This window comes from Eschrichtius robustus, chromosome 10, assembly GCF_028021215.1.
Source record: "Eschrichtius robustus isolate mEscRob2 chromosome 10, mEscRob2.pri, whole genome shotgun sequence".
NCBI classification, from domain to species: Eukaryota; Metazoa; Chordata; class Mammalia; order Artiodactyla; family Eschrichtiidae; genus Eschrichtius; species Eschrichtius robustus.
The window spans coordinates 4,561,290-4,584,223 of record NC_090833.1 but is presented as its reverse complement, the minus strand read 5'-3'; the positions used below and the strand labels follow the sequence as shown (position 1 = coordinate 4,584,223).

General features: G+C 43.0%; 1 protein-coding gene across 1 annotated transcript in view; it reads right to left on the bottom strand.

The window, feature by feature from the left end:
- MED27 (mediator complex subunit 27) overlaps window positions 1–9,054 on the bottom strand; it is a 207,709-nt gene extending 198,655 nt beyond the window's left edge. Inside the window, exons 1-2 of the mRNA XM_068552526.1 lie at window positions 8,834–9,054; window positions 6,641–6,785 (exon numbers count right to left, since the gene is read on the bottom strand). Of these exons, the coding sequence (XP_068408627.1) occupies window positions 6,641–6,785; window positions 8,834–9,036 (348 nt within the window). The 5' untranslated portion in view covers window positions 9,037–9,054. The remainder of the gene's footprint in view (window positions 1–6,640; window positions 6,786–8,833) is intronic.
- Window positions 9,055–22,934: the final 13,880 nt, after the last annotated feature.

Here is a 22,934-nt window from a genome sequence, read left to right as displayed (position 1 = left end):
TTATCAAGTGCCAAAGTAAGAGGATTCCTCCTCAGTTTGCACAGATGGTCTGCTCTGGGCAAGACATAGCCCTTCTCACCAACTTCTCTGCCATCCCCACATTCCTCATTTCTTCCCAGGCCCCTCACCCTGTCTTCACCATCCCTCAAGTCCCACACCCCATCCAAACCCCTGGCTCCATATCAAAAGGTTACCAAAAGGTTAGCTATCTTCCTCACCAAACTCCCAAACCTCCAGATTTTATGAGGAAAGAGCCCCCTCCCACTAATTCATACTAATGTGTGAATTGTTGATATCTATGCCCAGGCTTCCTCAGGGGGAAAAGGTGCTGATTACCTAAAAGAATCTAATTTGTAGAATTTCAGAAGAATATACTAAAGTCAAGCTTGGGAGGCTGTGTGATACAGCGGAAGTCACTGGAAGACAGGCCCGCACTGCCTGGAGTCTGTCCTCGCCACTTTGTTAAGATAATAATACCAGCCCCTAGAGAGTATTTGCTCTGTGCCAGGTAAGTGCTGTACTGATATTACCTCATTTAGTCTCAACGTATTTTTCTGTGGTGGGTACAACTATCGTTCCCATTTTAAAGAATAGAAAACTGAGGCACAGAGAGGGAAGCTTCATCGTTGTCAGGTAGCAGAGCTGGGATGTGAACCAAAGTGGTCTAGCTCTGAAGCCCATGCTCTTAACCACTGAGCAATACTGCCACTCCGTAAACAAACACACACATACACTTAGTGTGCCGGGAATTGTAACTACCATTTATACACACTTATGACATGTGAGTTGTCCTAAGGCACTTCATACGCATTATTTCATTTAATATTCCCTATAACACTATGATACAAATACTTGTATTACCCCCATTTTACAGACGAGGAAACGAATGCTTTAAACAAGTTTTTCACGTGTTCAAGGCACAGCGTTAAGTGCAGAGCTGGATCATATCTCAGGCAGCCTAACTCCAGAACTTACAGTTAAGCCTTGACGTTTCTGACTGTACCTTCCTTTACTTCTGAATCCAACAGTATCTAGAAACCCTGGAGATCGGTTTTGTTTGGTTCTTTTTCCTGTTTGGTTGTGTTACTCTTTGTTCTTTTCATAATGGCTCACACAGTATCAGGGCTTTGGGTGGGGAGGGAGGAGAAGGGTGCAGGGTTCAAGGCCAACCAGGGCAGTCACTACTGCAGTCAAACTCACTCTGCTGGTAAGTTCATGCTGAGTGCAGGGAGCCAGGAAGGTTAGATTTAGGTGTAAGAACACCTGTAAGAATGGTACCTGGCACCTCTGCTAATAAGAACAATCCAGAACAGTGCCTGATCCAAAGTCATGATGATTAAGGTTTTGGGGGGCATTTAAGTGATTTTCTTTCCTCATTATGTTCTGAATGAATCCGTATTCCCTGAGTGAGTCAGGGGTGGGTGTGGTGATAAGGAAAACACTAGGAACAGAAATTAGTTACTGATAACACACCAAGTGGGATAATCCCTAAGAGGCTGATGGAGTTGACTCGCCTCTTCCCAGTTTTCACATTTCTGCCAAAACAACAGCTGCCGCAGAACACCTGACATCAGGTGCTCTCACTCAAATTAGCCTGACTCAGTCAACTCCGGACGACTTCTACCAAGTCCCATCCCCTCCTGAGCACTGGCTGTCAACCCGGCTCTCTCAGGAAGGGAACACCAGATGACAGGCAACACAGATGAAACTTCCAACCTCAGCCCTCAAAGAGCTTATCATCAGTTCACCAACTGACCTCACCTTTCCTTCCAAATTACCCGTCTGGGATCTGGCCCTGGCCTCCATCACAGGACCTCAGAATTTTCTCTCATCTACAAGTAGCACAACTAGATTTCTCAGTAATGGCCCAAAATGGCAATGTCCTGATGGCACTTCATCAAAAATACAAGCAAGCAAACCACAAAAGGGGTTGTAAATTAAAAATTCAACAGAAAACCCTTTTTACTTATTCTTTCATTCATTCAGTGAATTTTAATTGAATGTGCACTGAATACCAGGAGCCCTGCTAGGCGCTGGGGACTCCCCCCTGGGAATGAGAGAGACACAGTCTCTCTCCTCAGGGACCTAAAAGAGGACGGGGCCCCTAAGGGACCGTGTTGCAGTTTTAACCAATCCTACCCGTTAGCTCCATGATGCCAAAATGTCAAGAACACCTTCAAGGCTGGATGTGAGGGACATGAATGTTATAGCAACTTAAAGCCACTGAGTAACTAGGTTCTGATAAGAACAGCTCGGGAGGGTAGAGAGGAGAAAATGTCTTCAGACTTTCCAACTGAATACCCTTGGAATTGAAATTTGTTCTTTCTCTAATAAAAGTGAAAAATTAAGCATGCAAAAACAAAGAAAAGGCAGCGCCAGCCCCTTCCTCAGGGCCCATTTCCCAACCCCGGGAGAAAGTGACACTTCTGGGGTCTTTGCTGCTTGAGACATCACCAGGAAAAGGCTGAAGTCTTCGCCCCCTTTTCAGGCAAATACACAAGCAGCCTCCTGCCACAAACAAATGAAGAAAGTCAAAGCCGGAAATCAAAGCCTGGAGACAGGACACTGGAAACCTTGGGAAAGGGGCCTTCAGAATAGTTCAGCCTAACTCTCAGCATATCTGAACGTAATAAGCGATAATAATAAGAACAATCCAGAACAGTGCCTGATCCCAAGTCATGATGATTAAGGTTTTGGGGGGCATTTAAGTGATTTTCTTTCCTCATTATGTTCACATTCACTATCTTACAGCAAGAACCGCGTTGACGCCAATTATTTTTTGCCGTCGTCGAGAGCTTGTCATCTCTCTACAGAACAATAATCTATAGGTGCACAAGAGTTGAAAGCTTAATTCTTTCCCCAATTCAGCATGGGAAAAGTGCTGCTCCCAGCAATTTGACATCATTTCATTAGATTAGATTAATTTTTATTTTTTTAGGTTAATTTTTAAATGTGTTATCCTAACAATTATGCCAACTCCCATGTAATTAATATTCTGACTGACTTTACAAAAATTACAAAATCCCCTAAAGAAAATAATTAGTCAGTAAGCGTGAATGAGACTTCTCTATGGCCAATGGCACATAAAATAGAAAGTTCATCACATAATGGGTGGTATCAAAGCCTTTCCCACACTTCCTTCAATTCTTAGCCAACAGTGCAGAAAGCTGACATTGGCAAGTTACCCTAAACTTCACCTAACATATTAATGCACTTTCCGGTTTAAACTCTTTGAGGGTAAAATGAAGAATGATGAAAGCTTTTGCAATTAAAAAGCTCTTTTCATTTGTAAGAGAGGCATGATAAACACATATCATTGCTGCTTCCATATCCCCAGCTGGAAATTAGAATACTGGCTTATTTCTTGGGGCTACTTCTTGAGTTTATTAAAGAAATGTACGTAAGGCATCCTTACCCTTGTTTTCCTCTTTTCTTTCAAGGTTTGAAGTACAGTATTCGTATAATAGATCTTAAATCCCTTCTAGAGTAAGGGAAGGTATAAATAAGCAATAGTCAAATAGGACATTATCTACCATAACAGAAATAAAAAACATGTTTCCCCTGTAGCCCACCTTCGAATAATTGGCAGGGGCTGCCTAGCCCCAGAACAGAGTTGTGAGCCCAGAGGTGGCCTTAGCAGGAAAGAATACAGAGGGTGGTCAGTGATGTCTGCCCTGGACAAGAGTGACAGTTTGAGGGCCATGTCCCATGTATTTGCCATCTCCATCCTTCAGTAAACCACTAAGAATGAGTAAAATGTGATAGCAGTTCATGAATAAAATATAACATATGAATTGCTCCTGCGATGAAGGTTAAAGGGGGAAAAATGTTTGCTATAGTCAAAACCTTAAGCCAAACCTGATTACAGCATCAAGTTTTAGAGGAAAGAACACTGACCTACGTCAGGAAAGGCAAATTCTAGTCTAGCTATGAAGCCATGAGCAGGTTGGTTCACTTGGCCTTGGTCTGCTTGGCTATAAAATAAGGGGATAAGCTAAACTTCTCTTAATCATTCTCTTTATTTTGCCAATTAATGGTATAAGACTCCAAAATTCCCTCTCTGCTGGGGCACTCAGAAGCTGGTGAAAGAGCAGTTACTTTAGAGGCATGCACCATGCCAGGAAGTGACTGAAACCCCTACACCACTCACACTGCTCATATGGGACTTAAAATCTGTGATACATTTCTACATCTAGTTTTAACCTCTAGCATCTCCAGGACAAGAATTTCCACATACATGATATTTCTTTTCCTTAACACATCCTCTTTTCCACCTGAGGGCAAGGGTGGGGGGCAGGGACAGGGTCTTCTATTTTAATACTCCAATAAATTCAGCAAACAATTAAAACTACCTTCATTCAAAAGTTAAGAGTCATCACTTCAAGTTAAAACCAGTCGCTTCCACTGGAGTCCCATGCACTCATGGTTTCGAGATCAGCCTAAATCTTCCCACCACTGAAAAGTCTCCATCCCTCAAGCCTATTCCAAGAACATTACCCACATGATACACGAACACAGCTTCCACATCCAAACACCAAAAAGCAAGACTTTCTACCAGGAGTCCAGCCAGAAATAAGTCACCTACAGATCAGATCCCACCCAATCACCAGGGAAACTCACATTAAGATGTCCAAGCGTGCCCCTGGGGAAATAAGGAAGCTCAAACAGAACAGCCTGAGAGGGCAGGGCTATCTGCGTAGAGCCAGAACAGTCTCATGGCTGGCCCTGGCAACTGCAACAGACATCTCTAATTTCTTGTCTGCCCTGTGTCCTCTCCTGCCTCTATCTAATTCCAAGCAGCCCCAATTCCTGTGCTTCAGCTGATCTGCACGGGGCAGTCAGAGAATCCCACCCCCTGAACTCAATGAGCTGTCTGGGTAGGTAGGGGCCACCTACCAAACAGGGTCAGAATCCGTTTTTAGGGTCTGGTGTGGACACCTGGAGATCACCTGGTAGAAGGACCATGCAAACCTACAGCTGCCAGTGTGTCTTTTCCACCACTGGGAGATATCGGGCCAACACTGGGAAGCAGGCGTAGATAGGGCAGGAGAGTGACAGATCCCCATACCACTTGGGCACCCTGATCCTCAAGACTGAAGTGGGTCTCTGTCAACAGCAGCCCAGAGCTTGGAGGACAAGCCTTATAGGTTAAATGCATGCATCCCAGGTTCAAGCTCCTTCTTGAAGTGCCCCACGATAAATCATTTCTCCCTGAGTCTCAGATTCAGCCGCCAGGGTTCCACTGCAAACCAAAGAATGTTAAATACTCCTACAGACAAATTCAAAGGAAAAATTCTACACACTGGAAACACTGTCAAGGCTCACCTGTCACTTAAGACCTGAGAGGGAAAAGAACCACAGGAAAGAGGAAAAGGATGACGCACAACTGGAGGGGGCAGAGCAGTTCACAATCCGTAACTGTAAGAACAACTATCTCCAGGGAGGTAGCAGTCTAATGAGAAAAGCTTCCCCAAATGTTCCAAACATATATTCTAGCTTTCTCTCAGCAGCAGAAAAACAAAACACAATAACCCACAGCACCCAAACAAGAGGAACTTGTTAGTAAACAAACTAACTGTTCCCAGGCTTATGAGCCTAATTGTTCCTGCTGTTTTTACACTACAGCTTAGTTTTCCTTTTACAGCTGTCCTAAGGTCTACGCCACGGGCCTGCCTACTGCAGGAAACCATGAATAGCAAATTCTAGGGAGAGTGTTTAGAACAATCTCCCTCAGACAGGTGTAGAATAATTAGAGAAAAGAGAGTATTAGGAGGTTATTTATTTTATACATAGTATACACGCTACTATGTATAAAATAAATAACCAGCAAGGACCTACTGCTGTTTATCTATTTTATAGCACAGGGAACTATACTCAATAGTTTGTAATAACATATAAGGGAGAGAATCTGAAGAAGAATACACACACACACACAGACACACACACACACACACACACATACACATCACTGAATCGCTGTGCTGTACACCTGAAACTAACACGATGTTGTAAATCAACTATACTTCAATTTAAAAAAAAAAGATGAAGAAAAAAAAAGAGAGACGGGGACTTCTCTGGCGGTCCAGTGGTTAAGACTCCGCGCTTGGGTTCGATCCCTAGTTGGGGAACTAAGATCTCGCAGGCCACGCGGCACAGTGCGGGGGGCGGGGAGAGAGAGCCAGTAATCTACCAAACAGTACTCTAGTGATGTTCTTCTATCAACAATGGGGAGGACAGGCCAAGCAACATAAACCATGTGAGTGGCTGCACACTTAGACCAGCAGTCCTTCACCTTCTGGGGGTCAGGGACCCCTCTGAGAATCTGATGAAAGCTAGGAAGTCCTCCCCAGAAAAACACACACACACACCCACAACATTCTGCATGTGATTTTATGGGGTTCATAAAAGCTGCTCCCTACACCCAGCAGCCAGGTTAAATGCACCTGACTCTGAACAATCCTCAAAGACTTCAAAGGACTACATAATCTCTCATAGGGAAAGTCTGAAACTTCCAACTCTGTAACCCGATGCTGAATCAAGAACAAACAAGGAAAGAAAAACCCTCACTTTCTGCCTTTATGAAATGTAAGAAAACTTGTTTTTTCCTGTATTAGCTCCATGTCTGACACGTCCCCCTTACCTTGTTTGACCATTTATATGCCTGAAGGAGCTGACTGTAGAGAGGGGTTTTGTCCTGCACGGGATCCAGACTCAACAGCCCGCTGTTATGGAGAGGATGGTTCTCAGAAGGCTTGCCGACCAAGTTGCTCAGACGTTCCAGCTCACTGAAAAGTAAACAGATACAGCAAATAAACCCGAGTCCACTGAAACTCCAGGGCTAAGCCAACCACATTGGTCAACCGTTGTTCTTCAAACTGCCCATCAAAAGTCCCTTAAGAAGAAATACTTTCTGAAAGGTTAAGAAGACTAGGGCCACTTGAGACAACCCCTAACTGGGGGCTGATCTTGTTTTGCAACTGAGCTCTCTGGCGCCGTGCTAAAGGAGAACAAGAGTTAAGCGCGATGAAATCAATAAGCTTCCTAAAATCAGCCTCGAACAACTCGAATCATTCTCTGAGGGGGTGTGGTGAGAGAGGAGACTTTCTGGAATTTTGAAATGCAACATAACACTGCTTCTCACTAAGAGTTTTCAGACCCACGTACAGATCAGTACCTTTGGCAGAACAGCAAGTACCTGAATAAATGATGATTATTTACCATTCACACAGAGATAGATTCGTACATGGTGCTTCACAGATGGTAAAACTTAACAAAACAAAGAAGAGATAAAATAAACGGAATGGGAAGACACCACCGAGGGGCTGTGTCAAAGAAATACGCTTCAGTCTAGCAAAAAAAAAAACCTCTAGAGCAGCTTGGGAAAGGGAGCCAACAGCAAAAGCACATTCCAGAAGCACACCAGTCTGAGGGGCCAGTCTCAAAGTGTCAACAAAGGCTTTGTAGGAACAGCTTCTCATGCCACGTTCATTCTGGAATCTTCAGCCACCTTCTTCTTGGTACTGCTGTCTAAAGATTTAAGAAGGCAAAGGGGTGATGTCAACATTCTTAAACTTTCTACAGTGGTGAAGGGTTACAACATCCTGTATATTACCAAGGGAAGCCAATCAAAGAGGAGACGGAAGAGAGGAGAGAACCACCAGCGCATCCCCTCAAGCAGGGAAAGTATTAACTGGCACTGCGCCAGAGAACAGCAAGTGGGTGTGGGAGCTGAGGAGGGGTGTGTGATTTCCTGGCTTTCCCCCAAAACAAGAATGGCAACTACTTAGAGGAAAATAAATAAATAAATAAAAAGAGGCTCCCATCATTTGGTCACCACCTCCTCTTCCATCCTACCTCCTCCTTCCATCTGGTTACTAAGGAGACCAAGTTGAGAAGGAAAAAAAAAAAAAAAAAAAACCCAGCCACTCCAGAAATTATAGGATGACTAGCTCACCCAATGCCTTCCCCTGCTAAGGTCAGTTCTGAGAGGTAAAAGGCAAAAAACCCTGCAATTCTAACCCTCCTGGAAAGGACTGACTCTCATAAGCAGGGGAAGGCAAGTCCAGGACCTAACCAATTAAAAAGTGCCTACTATGTGCCAGGCATTTTACAAACATCCTCTCACTTCACTTATAAAGTAGAAGGAGGTGACTTGTAAGAAAGAAATATACAATCCTTAACCCTAAAAGACCACAAATTAATATTTGTTGGGGGGCGGGAGGAGGTGTAAGCAGAAGTGATTAAGCTGGTTAAGGCCGAGATTAGGTCTCTCTAGAGGCAGAAACTTAACAGGACCAGTGAGAGTGGGAGTGAAAGCGCTATCAGGTGGTTTCGGAAGGGGTAGGCGAAGAAAGATCAAAGCCTATTTTGTCGTGTTTGGGGGTGGGTTAGAGTGGAACTGATGAATTCCAGGTTCAGGGACGAAAACCTGGGGCCAATCAGATAGAGTGCACTTGGCTTTGGGGCAGCGCTGAGCAGGTCCTGTTTGGTACTATCTTATCAGACATGGTGGGGCCCAGAGGGCCCACAGGTGAGACTGCCGAGCTGAGATGAGGAGTGGAAGTTCCGGGGAAGAGCACGTCCCCCAGTGAGAAATGGAAGGACCACTGGGAGGTCCAGGGCGGCGGGAGACAGCCAGGACCTGGAGGCCAAGAGAAGGGAGACGAGAAAGCGGGGGTGGAGAATGAGGTGGCCCCGAGGGGCAGGTAGAGGCTTGGAGAGGAGGGAGGGGGAGCAAGAGAGCAAGGAAAATGGACAGCAGCCCCTGACTAAGGAGACTCGCGCGGGGTCGGGACAGGGTGGGAGGTCCCCGGCCCCTTAAGCCGGTACCTACTTGAGGTCCCGGTTGACCGAATGCAAGTTGTCCTGGAAGTGCGCAATGAAGGCCTTCTCCCGGCCCTCCAGCGTCTCCTTGTTCCGCATGCCATCCTTCAGGCAGTCGAACACCCTGCTCACGCTGGAGCGCAGCGCCTGGATGGCACTGATGGCCTGGGCAAAGGCTTCCAGGTTCACGCCGACACTTAACACGTCCGCCATGTTGCCGCCGCCACAGGGGGCCCTCCAAAACCAGCGAGCAAAAAGCCGCGCTCGCTGATGACGCAAGCCCTCGGAGGACTCTGGGAAATGTAGTTCTCGCGGGGGGGGGGCGGCCCAGGCGGTTCCTCAGAGCCCTGTCCCAGAGAGGGTTTCCACTTTAAACATGCGTGGGCAGGAAAGTGCTCCCCTGGATCTGGGGAAGTTGGGCTGCACGCTCGGCTTTCCTAATGGTGACAAGGAAATACAGAAAGTTCCCTCACTTCCCCAAACTTGCACTCTTGGGAGTCCCATGGAAAAGAATTGCTCAGAGCGTTAAGGTGTCCGTGGTGTAAAGGGTTGAATAAAATGCTTCCAAATTCGTAAATCAATAGGGGAGAAGGGAAACTTCTTCCCTACAGTAGAATGCCAACTAATAAATGTAGAAGGAACGATGGAAAGAAAATTACCATTTGGCAACCGTTAGATTAATAACTGATTCAGATAGGAATTGAAGGATGCTAGTGGGTTAAAGTGTGAGGAGTAATAGCATAGTTACATAGTCTCAAAGTATCATTCCACAAGAAACTTGCTAATTAAGAAGGGAAAAATAATGATCCAGCAATTCCAGTTCCGGTTACATACTTAGAAGAAGGAAAAGCAGGGTCTGGAACAGATATTTGTACACCCACGTTCATAGCAGCATTATCTACAAGAGCCACAATGTGGAAGCAACCCAAATGTCCATCATGGGACGAATTCATAAACCACATGCAACATATACATACAAAGGAATATTTATTCACCCTTAAAAAGGAAGGAAATTCTGGGACTTCCCTGGTGGTCCAGCAGTTGACTCCGTCGGCACTCCCAATGCCGGGTGCCAGGGTTTGATCCCTGGTCAGGGAACTAGATCCCGCATGCCACAACTAAAGATCCCACATGCCGCAGCGAAGATCCAGCACAGCCAAATAAATAAATATTTTTAAAAAACAAGGAAGGAAATTCTGACACATGCTACAACGTGTGTGAACCTTAAAGACATTATACTAAGTGAAATAAGTCAGACAGAAAAGGATAAATACTGTATGATTTCACTTATATGAGGTATCTAGAAGAGTCAAATTCATAGAAACAGAGAGTAGAATGGTGGGTGCCAGGCGCTATGGGAGTGGGGATGGGGAATCAGTGTTTAAAGGGAACAGAGTTTCAATTGGGGAGGATGAAAAAGTTCCATGGATGGTGGTGACGGTAGCACAGCAGTGTGAATGCACTTAATGCTACAGAACTGAACACTTAAAATGGTTAAAATGGTAATTTTATGTTATGTATATTTTACCATGAAAGAATTTAATTCAGTAATGTAAAGGTAATAGGTAATAGTGACTTCATAGTGGAGAAACCTGGCTGACACTACCCTTACAAGATATCAAGGTCAACGTCACCAGTGTAGGACAAACCACCCCCTGATATGATCCACTGAGGAGAGCACAACATGACTTCTGTGATATTCCTGCCAAAAATGCAAAACCTGAGTCTCATCAGGACATCTGACAAACTCAAAGACATTGGACAAAATAACTGACATCTGAAAGAGAAAAACAAATACTGTATGCCAACACATGTATATGGAATATAAAAAAAAATGGTTCTGATGAACCTAAGGGCAGGGCAGGAATAAAGACGCAGATGTAGAGAATGGACTTGAGGACACGGGGAGGGGGAAGGGTAAGCTGGGACGAAGTGAGAGAGTAGCATTGACATATATACACTACCAAACGTAAAATAGATAGCTAGGTGGAAACAGCTGCATAGCACAGAGAGATCAGCTCAGTGCTTTGTGACCACCTAGAGGTGTGGGATAGGGAGGGCGGGAGACAGGCGTAAGAGGGAGGGGATATGGGGATATATGTATACATATATAGCTGATTCACTTTGTTATACAGCAGAAACCAACACAACATTGTAAAGCAATTATACTCCAATAAAGATGTTAAAAAAAAAAAATCACAGATGAGTGAAAGAGCTTAACAACCGAGTGAATGGCTTCCATGTTTCCTTGAGAAGCCAAGAGTGTAATCTGTTAGATATTCTCCAGAATAATGAATTGGCATGGTCAGCTCTCTGAGTTAACGCCTCTAAAACACGGTCAAATAAATTTGTGCTTGTCTCTAAAAAAAACAAAAACAAAAAAACTGACATCTGACAAACTCAAAGACGTTAGACAAAATAACTATTGACCTATACTTTCTCACAAAACACTTGTGTCACGAAAGACCAAGAAGGACGAAGGAGCAGTTCCAAATTAAAGGAGACTGAAGAATGCATCCCATGATCTGGGATTTTCTTTTGCTGACCCAATTGAGACAATTGGTGAAATCTGAATAAGTTTTGTAAATTAGTTCATAGTATTTTATAGGTGATGATGTCATGATTTTGTTCATCGTATTGTGGTTATGGAAGAGGATATCCTTGTTTGGGGGGAAATATACCCTGAAGGGCATAAAGGAGCATTGTTATGTCTGCATAAAAAAGAAAATAGTATGGATATGTTTATTTAGAGAGAGAAGGATAAAGCAAATGTGGTAAAATACTAACAGTTGTGGAAACTGGATGAGGAGTATACAGAAATTATTTGCACTATTCTTGCAATTGTTAAGTCTGAAATTGTATCAAAATACTTTGTTTTCAATGGCCAGCGATAAGGGGCATGGAAGGTGTACACACGATCTAGGTGGCAAGAAAAGCCTTCAGTTCTACCAGGCTGTGCAGACCAGGATTTTGAAATTCTGTAGTTTATCTCAAGCCCGCTTCCTTAATCATTCCGCCACTCTTCTCCAACCTCACTCTCCTCACACCCCCTCAATTAAAATTCTCTATTTCTGGAACACTAAAAATAAATTATGCTCAAAAACTGGGCTCTGATGTTGCTCTCCATGAGTATTTAAATTTAAATACCATTTAAATGAATTAGTAGTCCCATAAGAAAGAAAGGTGTTTTATTGTCTTGGGTTTATAGAGTTGCTTTCATTTTCTGACATATACCTCACTTTTCTAGTGTGGCCATTTATAGTGTTTCCTAAGGAGAAAGGGTAGAGATAGCAGGAAACTTCTAGGTGTGGAATTTTAAACAAGTCACTGAGCCTCACTGAGCCTCAGTTTTCCCATCTGTAAAATAGGTCTAGTAATAATACCTTTGTTTATAAAGTAGCTGTGGGGTTTATAACACCTTGCAGGCAAAGCTTTTGAAATTTTGTTCGGCATAGAATAATCACTCAGAAGATCATAGCTGTTAGGAGGATGTGCTGAGAAAGTTTCTGATGGGGCTGTGACATGTGCTCCCATCCCCCACTTGAAGATTCTTTGCACAGAATCAAGAAAGGATTAGCAAGAGATCTATTCAAATTATCTCTAATGACACAACCTTGTTGCCAAGAGCTTGTCAGTAAACTGTGTCCTATAATGCACTATTTTTAATGGCCTTTTTTTTTTATCTCCTTTGTAGTGCAGGGGGGTTGTTTTTATTTTTTTGCTATTTCTGTAGAAAATATTTTTTAACTTTTCAAAAGTAAAGTATCCGTGTCTGTTGGCTTGTTTTGGTTGTGGCTTCAGTTCATTCATTCTTTCTAGGGGAAGAGTAGAGAAGGCTAACTCCATTATCATGTTTTTACTCACCTGAAGGCTTAGAGAATGTGATTCCTGCTGTATATTTTGTCCCCGGGGTTGGGGGGTGGGAACTGTACCAGTCTATTTCTGCCCACACCCATGTGTATCTATAAACACGAAGTTTTGCATACAATTTCAGGGGGTTCACAGCCCCCACTAAAGCCCAAGCACGAACCTCTGGTTAGAATCATGCTCTAAGGCAAACACCACGGGAAGATGGCTGGCAGCTAACTTGTAACCATCAGGTCTCCAATGCCTTGGGCACAATAGATGTTCACTCTGTGAAAGCAGTGAGTTAACCCAATATATTATATTTGCTTCTTAGATCCTCTCTCCAAATTATTTCATCTCTTTGTATACTCAGATACCATCTCTCCCTCCTGCTCAGCCTTCCTCCTGCCACCCACCCCGACATACACACATACAGACAATTAGATTTTCCTTTGTCTCATTCTCTGATTCAGTGGTTTAGACTCTGATTGGCGCAATAAAGTACAAATACGCTCTGCTCCCACCGTCATTAGTTTTCAGGATTTCTCTTGGTCTCTGCTCTTCTGGGAAACTCAGAAACTGATCAGTGGAAATATACATTTCCCTTGAACCTAGTAAGGAGTCTTTCATCATGTCAACAAAAAACTTTTCATTATGGAAAGGAATGGACAGAGTTTCTCTAAGGTGTTGTAAATTCTTGAGAATGTTGGCACATATATGCTTGCATCTGTGTGTGTTTGTGGGATTAAAAATTACTTCAAAGGAGTTCATTTTGAGAAATATCAGACTTTAATTATTATGATCTTATGTTTGGGTAAAAGGCAGCACCCTGCTACTAATACCTTCCAGAATGAACAAGCCATTAGCTTGGTGCTAGCAGCTCAGGCATATTAGAATGAGCAATCAGAATTCAAGTTGTTAAATTAAATTCAAGTTGGATTTAATTAAAATATGCTGCAACTCCCATCATATTCAGAGAGCATGTGTTAAGCATTCAGACTGAGAAAGCACCCTCATCAATTAATAATTATTAAGGATTCACTAGACGCAGAACACTGCATTGGACGGTTGGGCAGAATGTCACCAGATAGATTTAAAACCAAATTTTCCTTGGATAAGCCACAGCGGAACTGAGCCACCTGTCGTAGTCAATGTGGCACAATGCCTAAGACCTTGGGGGTGGCCCTGAGGATTACACTGAGGCAGCACACGGTTCTGGGGACATGGTAGGCATTCAAGTTAGTCGTTCAACAAATACAGATAATGAATGTGCTCGACATTTTGCTAAACACCTGGGGAGCCAATGGTAAAACCAGGCCCAGCCTAGCCTGATAAATATCACTGAAAATATCTTGAAGTGGATTATGTGTTCTTCCCCATTCATCTGTTTAAGGCTCAGGGCATCAGTCATTTTTAAATTGCTTAGAACCAGGTTTACTATAATTAATTTAAGCAAGTTTGGTAAAGAATCCTCTTTTGGTCTCTTCTGAACCTACCCCCGCTCCTGTTTTCCTCTTATTTCCTGCTTCTCATGATTTTGACACAGTGATGATCATGACAACAGTGATGATGGTGACCAAAGTGATCCCAAGGACAAAGAAGATTCCTGGAGGTCAGGAAATCAGCCCAGGCTTGCCCCCGCTGGGGTCTCTCAGGCAAATGAGTTAACCCTTCTGAACCTCAGTTCTTGCATCTAGAGAATAAGGAAGTGGGATGGCCCCCAGAACTAAGCATCAGAAGTGTAAGATTAGAGGAACTTTTTATTAATTCAAGAGCGGAGAAAGGGAGAGAATCATTTGCCTTTAATGCCGATCACAAGCACTGCACCAGGGTTCCTGCACTCCCAATGCATTCATTTACCTGGAGACATCCACTGAGTGAAAGGATTAAATAAGGATCCAAACAGAACACATTCCTGTCCTCATGGCGTTCGCTCACAGCCTAGCAGGGGAGACAGTCACAAATGGGACATGAAAAGCAGTGAGGTTCACGTGTGGGGTAAGAGACCTGAATGGAGAATTTTGGAGGCCTTAGAGAGGGTGGTCACAGCGTCCTCCTGCAGAGGGGAGGCCTGGGCGAAGCCTGCCAAGGTGACTAGGGGCTAATCAGGTGCAGTGGGGGTGGGGGAGGGGTAGAGGTAAGAGAGTTCAATAGACAGTTCTAAGTGGAGGTGTGATGTGTGGAGATTAGATCTGTGTTGGAAAGTCCATTCTCTAGCTGCAGAAGTGATCAAGCCTAGAGGCAGAGAGACTAGAAAGCCAGGGGGACCTCCACCTGCAGAGCAGACAACAAAGGACCACAGGCGAGCCGTATTCTTCCCATCACAGGAAGCCAGGAGGTATTTTAAATATGTTAGTAAATTATTGATTGCCCATTCGGATGCTCACTTAATCAACAACGAGTATGTTGTTAGGGACCTCCGCTTTCTGCCGTGTTCGTACGTAATTAAGTACAAAACATCTCGGGAATGGACCCTTTTACCAACACATTAGGCTGAATCAAAGTGGAACAAAACACAAGTTGTTTGCGCAGGCTTGACCGCAGCCCATTTGAGGGAGGAATTGCCTTCTGATTCCATTACTGTGTTGTGTGGATGGTGCATTTTAATTAAGAGGAACTATGGGCAGCCAGCATCAAAAGCTACCAACCCTGGAACCCTCACCCAGAACCTGGGGGCCGATGCCAAGCTTGTGGGCTCCCAGGGAAAGCCAAGACTGGGGACAGCCGCAGTAGCGCAAGGACCTTTGTCTCAGAAGCTCTCATTCAGCACCCCTCCTCCCCGTCACGTGCCCTTCCAGCCACGTGCCCTTCCAGCTCCACGTCTCCTCCTCCAACTCTTGGTAAGCCTCAGAAAAGACAACACAAAGAAGGCATATCAGATTCCCGACAAAGAAACGATCCATTCACCTTGGCGATGAAGTCTTATTTTTTTTAATGTGTTGCTTTATTTTTCCTCATTACAAATACACGCTTCCTTTTGAAATCTTGGAAGGTGTAGACAAAGCCTACATAAGAAGATAAAGTTATGCATAGTTCCACCTCTCGACCTTCTGGCTATTCACACTTACACATTATTTTACAAAATTGGAAGCATACTATTTTGTGACCTCCACTTATTGTAATAGAGCCTAAATACCTTTCCCTATCATAAAATAGTCTTCGAAAACATTTTACTTATAGCAAGGATTCCATTCGATGGTTTACAGAATTTCTTGAATCCCCTATTGTTGACCATCTAGGCTTTTCTACCTTAAACAATACAGCAGTGGACATCCTAACTTGTAAATTTTTGTGTGTAAAGTGAACCCATTCCTTGCAATTGATGTCTGTTCACCATTTGGCTGCAAATTACTTTCCCTGTTTGGGGATAAGAGGTGTAGAGGAGAACCAGGAGACCAGTTTCCACCTCCTTGGTATCACCAGTCCATTCTTAGGAGGCAGGCCTTGGAGGACAGACAGACACGTGTTCAGGTCCCAGTCACGCCACTTAGGAGTGATTCCACTAGAGAAGTGTTTGGCTGCAACTAACAATCACAGAAAAAGCTAAAGGTAGTTTAAAGAGAGGAGGGCTTATTGGTCTCACGTGGTAAGTGGTCTAGAGGTACATATGGGCTGATGCAGTGGCTCATCAGGGACCCACACCCTTTCATCTCTCTGCCCCAGCAACTTCAGCCTCGTTTCTGTCACTTCTTGGTTGCAAGACAACTGGGTCCCAACTCTGCATTACAGGCAGGAAGACGGAGGAAAGAGCAGAAGTGGCAGCAGCAGACTTGCGCTCACACCTCATTGGCCAGAATGATGTCACATGGCTATCTTTACCTGCAAAGGAGGCTGGGAAATCAAGTTTTATCTTTCTTTTCCAGCCCTGCTGTCCAGTAGACATATAATGTGAGCCACATATTTTCTACTAGTCATAGTAAAAAAAAGGTAGAGAGCCTCACACCTACTAGGATGGCTACTATTTAAAAAAAAAAAGGAAGAAAGAAAGAAAATAAATTTTGCCAAGGATTTGGAGAAACTGGAACACTTGTATGCTGTTGGTGGGAAGGTAAAGTGGCGCAGTATGGAAAACAGTACGAAGGTTCCTAAAAAAATTAAAAATAGAACTGCTATATTATCTAGCAGTTCCACTCTGAGCATACATTCAAAAGAATCAAAAATGGGGTCTTGATATTTGTACACCCATGTTCATAGCAGCACTATTCACAATAGCCAAATGGTGGAAAAAACCCAAATGTCCACCGATAGATGAATGGATTAGCAAAACATGGTATGTACATACAATGGACTATTATTCAGCCTTTAAAAAGAAGGAAATTCTGACACATGTTACAACATAGATGAACCCTGAAGACATTATGATAGTGAAATAAGCCAGTCACAAAAAGGTAAATACTGTATGATTTCTCTCATATGAGGTACCTAAAATAATTGAATTCATAGAGACAGAAAGTAGAATGGTGGTTGCCCTGGGCTGGGGATAGAGGGAAATGGGGGGTTGTTGTTTGATGGGGACCAAGTTTCAGTTTTGCAAGATGGAAAGAGTCCTGGAGATTCATTGCACAACAATGTGAATGTACTTAACACTACTGAACTGTACACTTAAAAGTGGTCAAGATGGTCAGCTTTATGTTACGTGTATTTTACCACAATTGAAAAAACTAAGGACAAACCAGGTGAAATTTCAACAATAGATTTTACTTAACCCAATATATCCAAAATATGATCATTTTAATATAAACATTACTAATGAGATCGTTCACATTCTTTTTTGCCTACTAAATCTTTGAAATTCTTTGCATGTAGCTAGTGACTATACTATTGAACAGCACAGCCCTAGAATAAAGGCAGGCCAGGGAGAATCATGAGTGGGAAACAGAGGTTGGGTCAGCCAGCTTGACCCTTGGTCAGGTTAATTAATCTCCCTGAGCTGGGGGATGGGACATGGGCGGTGCTCTGTGTGATTGATGCAAGAATTATGTTGGTTAATATGTGGAAAGCCCCCAGTAAACTGTCTGGCACACAATAGCTGCTGCTGTAAATAGTAGTCATTGCTATTCATGTTTTCATGTATCCATGGAGAATGGAGATAACAATTAAAAAGGACATTATGCGAACTGTTTCTTTAAAAGTTTATAAGACAGTAAGGGAAATTTGAACATATTTTGTGGGGTTTTTTTAAGGGTCATCTTTTAGAGGGACACACTGAGATACTTCTGGGTAAGGTGATATAATATACGAGCTTGGCTTCTCAGTAATATGGGGGGACAGAGGTAAATGAGGGAAAGGGTGAGAGAAGATTGACTGTCAGCTGATAATTGTTGAAGCTGGTGATGAGTTTGTGGGTTTCATTATATTGTTTGATACTTTTCCATAATGAAAAGTTTGTTTTTTTAGGGATATCATGTGGGTATTGAACATGCCTTGAGTTTTTCAGATTCTAGGTCTTTTTTTTTTTTTTTTTTTTAAGAATTTGTTGGTTCTGTTGACAGCCTGGTAGAAATAAATGGTCTAAGTGGCTTCTTGGGCACCAAAAGCAGCCAGCACATTGTCCACTGTGACGGTCATTGCTGGAAAGGAAGAAGAAAGCATGGTATGGCCAATAATCACTTTATTCCTCCTGTATAATTTCCCCAAGAAAGAGACTTCCATTTTCTCTCCACCCAAAATGTGATGGCTTGTGTTATCTGTGCTGAGTTGAAGGCTGTTTACGTGGTAATTGACTCTATTCAACTACCTGATTTTCAGGTGGGTTTTTGTGTTTTTCTTTCCATAATTGAAAATATGTAAGAGCTAACAATAGTAATCACTTCTAGGGCTTCCCTGGTGGCGCAGTGGTTGGGAGTCTGCCTGCCAATGCAGGGGACACGGGTTCGAGCCCTGGTCTGGGAAGATCCCACATGCCGCAGAGCAACTGGGCCCGTGAGCCACAATTGCTGAGCCTGCGCGTCTGGAGCCTGTGCTCCTCAACAAGAGAGGCCGCGATAGTGAGAGGCCCACGCACCGCGATGAAGAGTGGCCCCCGCTTGCCGCAACTGGAGAAAGCCCTCGCAGAGAAACGAAGACCCAACACAGCCATAAATAAATAAATTTTAAAAAAAACCAATAGTAATCACTTTTATTAAGTGTTCAATTACTGAAAGGCAAACGACTTTAAAAAAAAATAACAGCTTCATTGAGATATAATTCACATACCTTAAAATTCACTTTTAAAAGGTTTTTTTTTTAGCATATTCACAAAGTTGTACAACCATCACCACTATCTAATTCCAGAACATTTTCTGCTCCCCTTACTCCCTGGAAACCACTAATTATTTTCTGTCTCTATGGATTTGCCTACTCTGCAAATTTCATATAAATGGAATCATATGATATATGGTCTTTTGTGTCTGCCTTCTTTCACTCATAGTGTTTTCAAGGCTCGCTTACATTGTAGCATTTATCAGTACTTCATTCTTCTGTGGCAGAAAGGAATGGATATGTCACCTTTTGTTTATCCATTAAACAGTTGATGGACATTTCGGTTGTTTCCACTTTTTTTGGCTATTATGAATAATATTTCTGTGAACATATGTGTACAAGTTAATGTGTAGGTATATGTTTTCAATTCTCTTGGATATTTATCTAGGAGTAGAATTGCTGGGTCAAATGTTCACTCTTTTTCAATTTTTGAGAAACTGCCAGAGTTTTCCATAGTGTCTGCACCATTTTACATTCCCACCAGCAGTGTATGAGGGTTACAATTTCTCCACATCCTCACCAACACTTTTCATTGTCTGCCTTTTTGCTTATGCCCACCCTAGTAGGTGTGAACTGAAATCCCATTGTGGTTTTGATTTGCACTTCCCTGATGACTAATGATGTTGAGCATCTTTTCTCATGCTTATTGGCCATTTGTATATCTTCTTTGGAGAACTGTCTATGCAAATCCTTCGTCCATTTTTAACTTTATTTGTCTTTTTATTGTTGTGTTTTAAAAGGGCTTTTAAAATTAATTCTGAATAATACCTGACATTGTAGTGAACATAATTGAGCACATAGTAAAAGTTCTTTGAGATATTCATCATACTACACCTCACCCAAACTGCTAACCAGCACCCCAAATTGTACTAGATATGACAAGTTTTCATTATGAATAGCTACCACGACCAAAATATCTCCAAACCCTTTCCATGAAAGAGAACAGAGCGAGGAGGAGGATGCCATTCCTTTTTATACCTTGTGTTTTCCGGGCAATTGCTGGCATCTGGCTGAGTGATTGCTCTGAGAGATATGAATGCAAGTCAACTAAAATTCAAACTGCTATTAAGATCAAGGCCATATGAATGGTGACCACCGAGTTTGAAAAGAACTTATAGAAGGGAGAATCACTTTATCTGGGAGGCAGGAATGGCTCATGAAGGATGTAGCATTCAAGCTAATACAGCCATTCTCAAGTCTGTCTGAAGGATATTCTGGGATTCACATCCATAGATTGATATCCACATCTTGATTCTCAAACATCTATTCAATAAATATTGATTAACCGAATATTATAAGCCCAGGGGATTCAGCAGGGTACACGGTGAGATAAAGTCCCTGCCTTGCAGACCCTACATTCTAGTGAAGGGAAGTAGATGGTAAAAAAGAATAGCTATATCTATAATATGTCATGTAGTGAGAACTGTTCAGAGGGACAATAAAGCAGGATGAATGGACAGAGCAATGAGGAGGCAGCCGTTCTGATAGGTTGGTCTGATAAGGAGAGCTTTGAGTGGTAACCGGTGTGAGTTTAGGGATTGAGCTGGGTGGATACCTGTGGGAAGGGCATCCCTGCAGAAGAGAAGGCAAAGGAGAATTCACAGGAGACAAGATCACATAGGGCCTTTCATGCAAACATCTACCGTGGAACAAAGTAGCCCTCGGACCACACATTGATGTTACGTTGATGCATTCCATCAGGTCTTTGTTGGAGTCATCTCGGTCATCTCACTTTAATTCTGGCAAGTTTGTTGTCATGTTGTTTTCTCGTGGAAGATGAGAGGGAACCAGTAGGAGCAGAAGGTCTGGGGGGTCTTCTGACTGAGTGGTGTGGTCTTTAGGCCTTTCCCTTTGAGAACCTCTGTACTAATGAGAATCTGGTTTTCAGCAAAGTCCATACCTCTGAAGAGACCATACCTAGAAGCTGTGGAAGGAATAGAAGTTTTGGGATTCAAACGAAATAAACAAAATATTGGTTAAATCTGGCTTCACAGAGGTTCAAGACATCTTCTCCTTTGTCTATTTGTCCTCTCCCCTATGTACAGGTTCCTAAAAAATTATGATATTTCTTACTGGAGAGAACCTACCCAAGTCGTCATCTTCTTTCCTTAGAGGAGCTGCGTGTGCTTCATTTGTAGCAGAGAAGATGAGAGCAGGAAGAAGGTCGTGATGGTGACCCTCAACTCACATTTGTGTCAACCATGGGGAAGACTCCTGTGTAATCTAGTGGCAATAATGAGAACCAGTTGTAGGGAGGAAGATCTCAACCTAATATTGCAAAGGACTTCCTACAATCAGGAAGACAGTGAGTCCAATGACTAAAGGTATTCAAGTAGAAAATAAATGGGCATTTATCTGGAGTCTATGCAGGGGATTCCGACACTGGTCGGTAGGGTAGACCAGAACCCCCTTAGAGCTAAGAGTCTATAATCACATTGTACTGTCTTTCTTCTAGGTAAAAATCAAGACCATTCATGAATGGGAACCCCATGGAACAACTTGAAGGTCATTTACAGTGCACTCTAAGTGTTTTTCCTCGAGTTACATGCTGTTAAGGGGGCTTTAATTAAGCTTTCCCCGCCGGGCACAACCAGGCTGTTTGTGGTGAGTGCAATATGCCGTCCCAGAATATGTCAAACTTCATTTGCAAAATATCAGACTGCTGTTTTTTTCCCAGAGCCAATCTGCAGAGTAATACGTTCAATAACTTTTGCTCTTTTCACTCTCAAAGATAGGTCTCTTTTTGGAGTCGATAACGCAATAAATGCGGAATCTGGTGCAAATTCCAATGGAAAGAAAAGATATTGTTATTTAAAGGCCAAATAACGGCTTAAAATTAGAGTTGTGAAGGCATTGAAAAACACCAGACTTCCCAGATGGCTTGGAGATAATTCACTGTGCACTCAGTCCGTTCACACGCTAAAAAAAAATACTTTTGACTCTGTTTCTCCTCAGATTGAAAGTTGGTGCCTGCTTTAAACATATGTGCTTCTCTCTTTAAATTTAGCTCTGAGTCATGTTGTATTACATTAGGAATTCAGCAGGCAGGCACTTGGAAAATGTACATCAATGCGTTTATTTTTAAATTATACAAAAATAAAAATATATGTTTAAATATATTAGGCTGTATTTTTGCCCAATTTCAAAATGGTTGTTCTCAAGAACAGATTAGATAAAAACAATAATAACGATGATGACACTGATTCTGGAACGCTGCCCATTCCCAAGGATCCCAGAGCAACTTGACAAATCCTATAGCTCCTCGCCCCCAGCCCAGCTAAGCATGGGATTCGTCATTGAAACCTCCGCCTCCACCAGGGACCAGGCAGCTCCCTTAACAGCTGCAGGGCGGCCTAATTAAGATACTCCTTCCCCCAGAGTGTCGGGTTGCTGGGCAGAAGTCAGCTAGGGGTAGGGACGGTCAGAGGGGCAGAGGTGGACAGTCTGTTGGGACATCTTGAGCTTAGAGGCTACACTGGTGCACTATTGGGCACAGAAAGACAGTGCTCGGGTCAAATCCTGGCCCTGCCCCTCCTAATCCATGCATCCTTGGAAAAGTGATGGGATGGGGCCTCATGTGGGTCTTGGCTTCCTCATCTGTGAAATGGAGAATGGCTCCCATTTAGGGGTTCCTGTGAGGACTGCTGAATAGAATTCATTTAATTAATTTAGTCATTCACACAGAACAAATTTATTAAGATCTATGGGAGAAAGTGGTGAATAAAATGAACAGACACACAGTCCCAGCCCTCATGATGCCTCATGATGCCTTAGTGGGTAGAGAGACACTTAAGGAATAATCATAGCCATCACTATTTAATCAGAATTATGATGAACACAAGAGGAGAGTTTGCAATTTGGGACCCATCCTGATCTGAAGGCTCAGGAGAGCTCCAGCAAAGAAGTTAAAGAATGCAAACTGTTGGGTGGTGCCCAGGCACGTAGTAGGTACTTTTTAGTCCTTTTTATGGGTTTCCTACGGCTGCTGTAACAAATAACTGCAAAGTTAGTGACTGAAAACAACA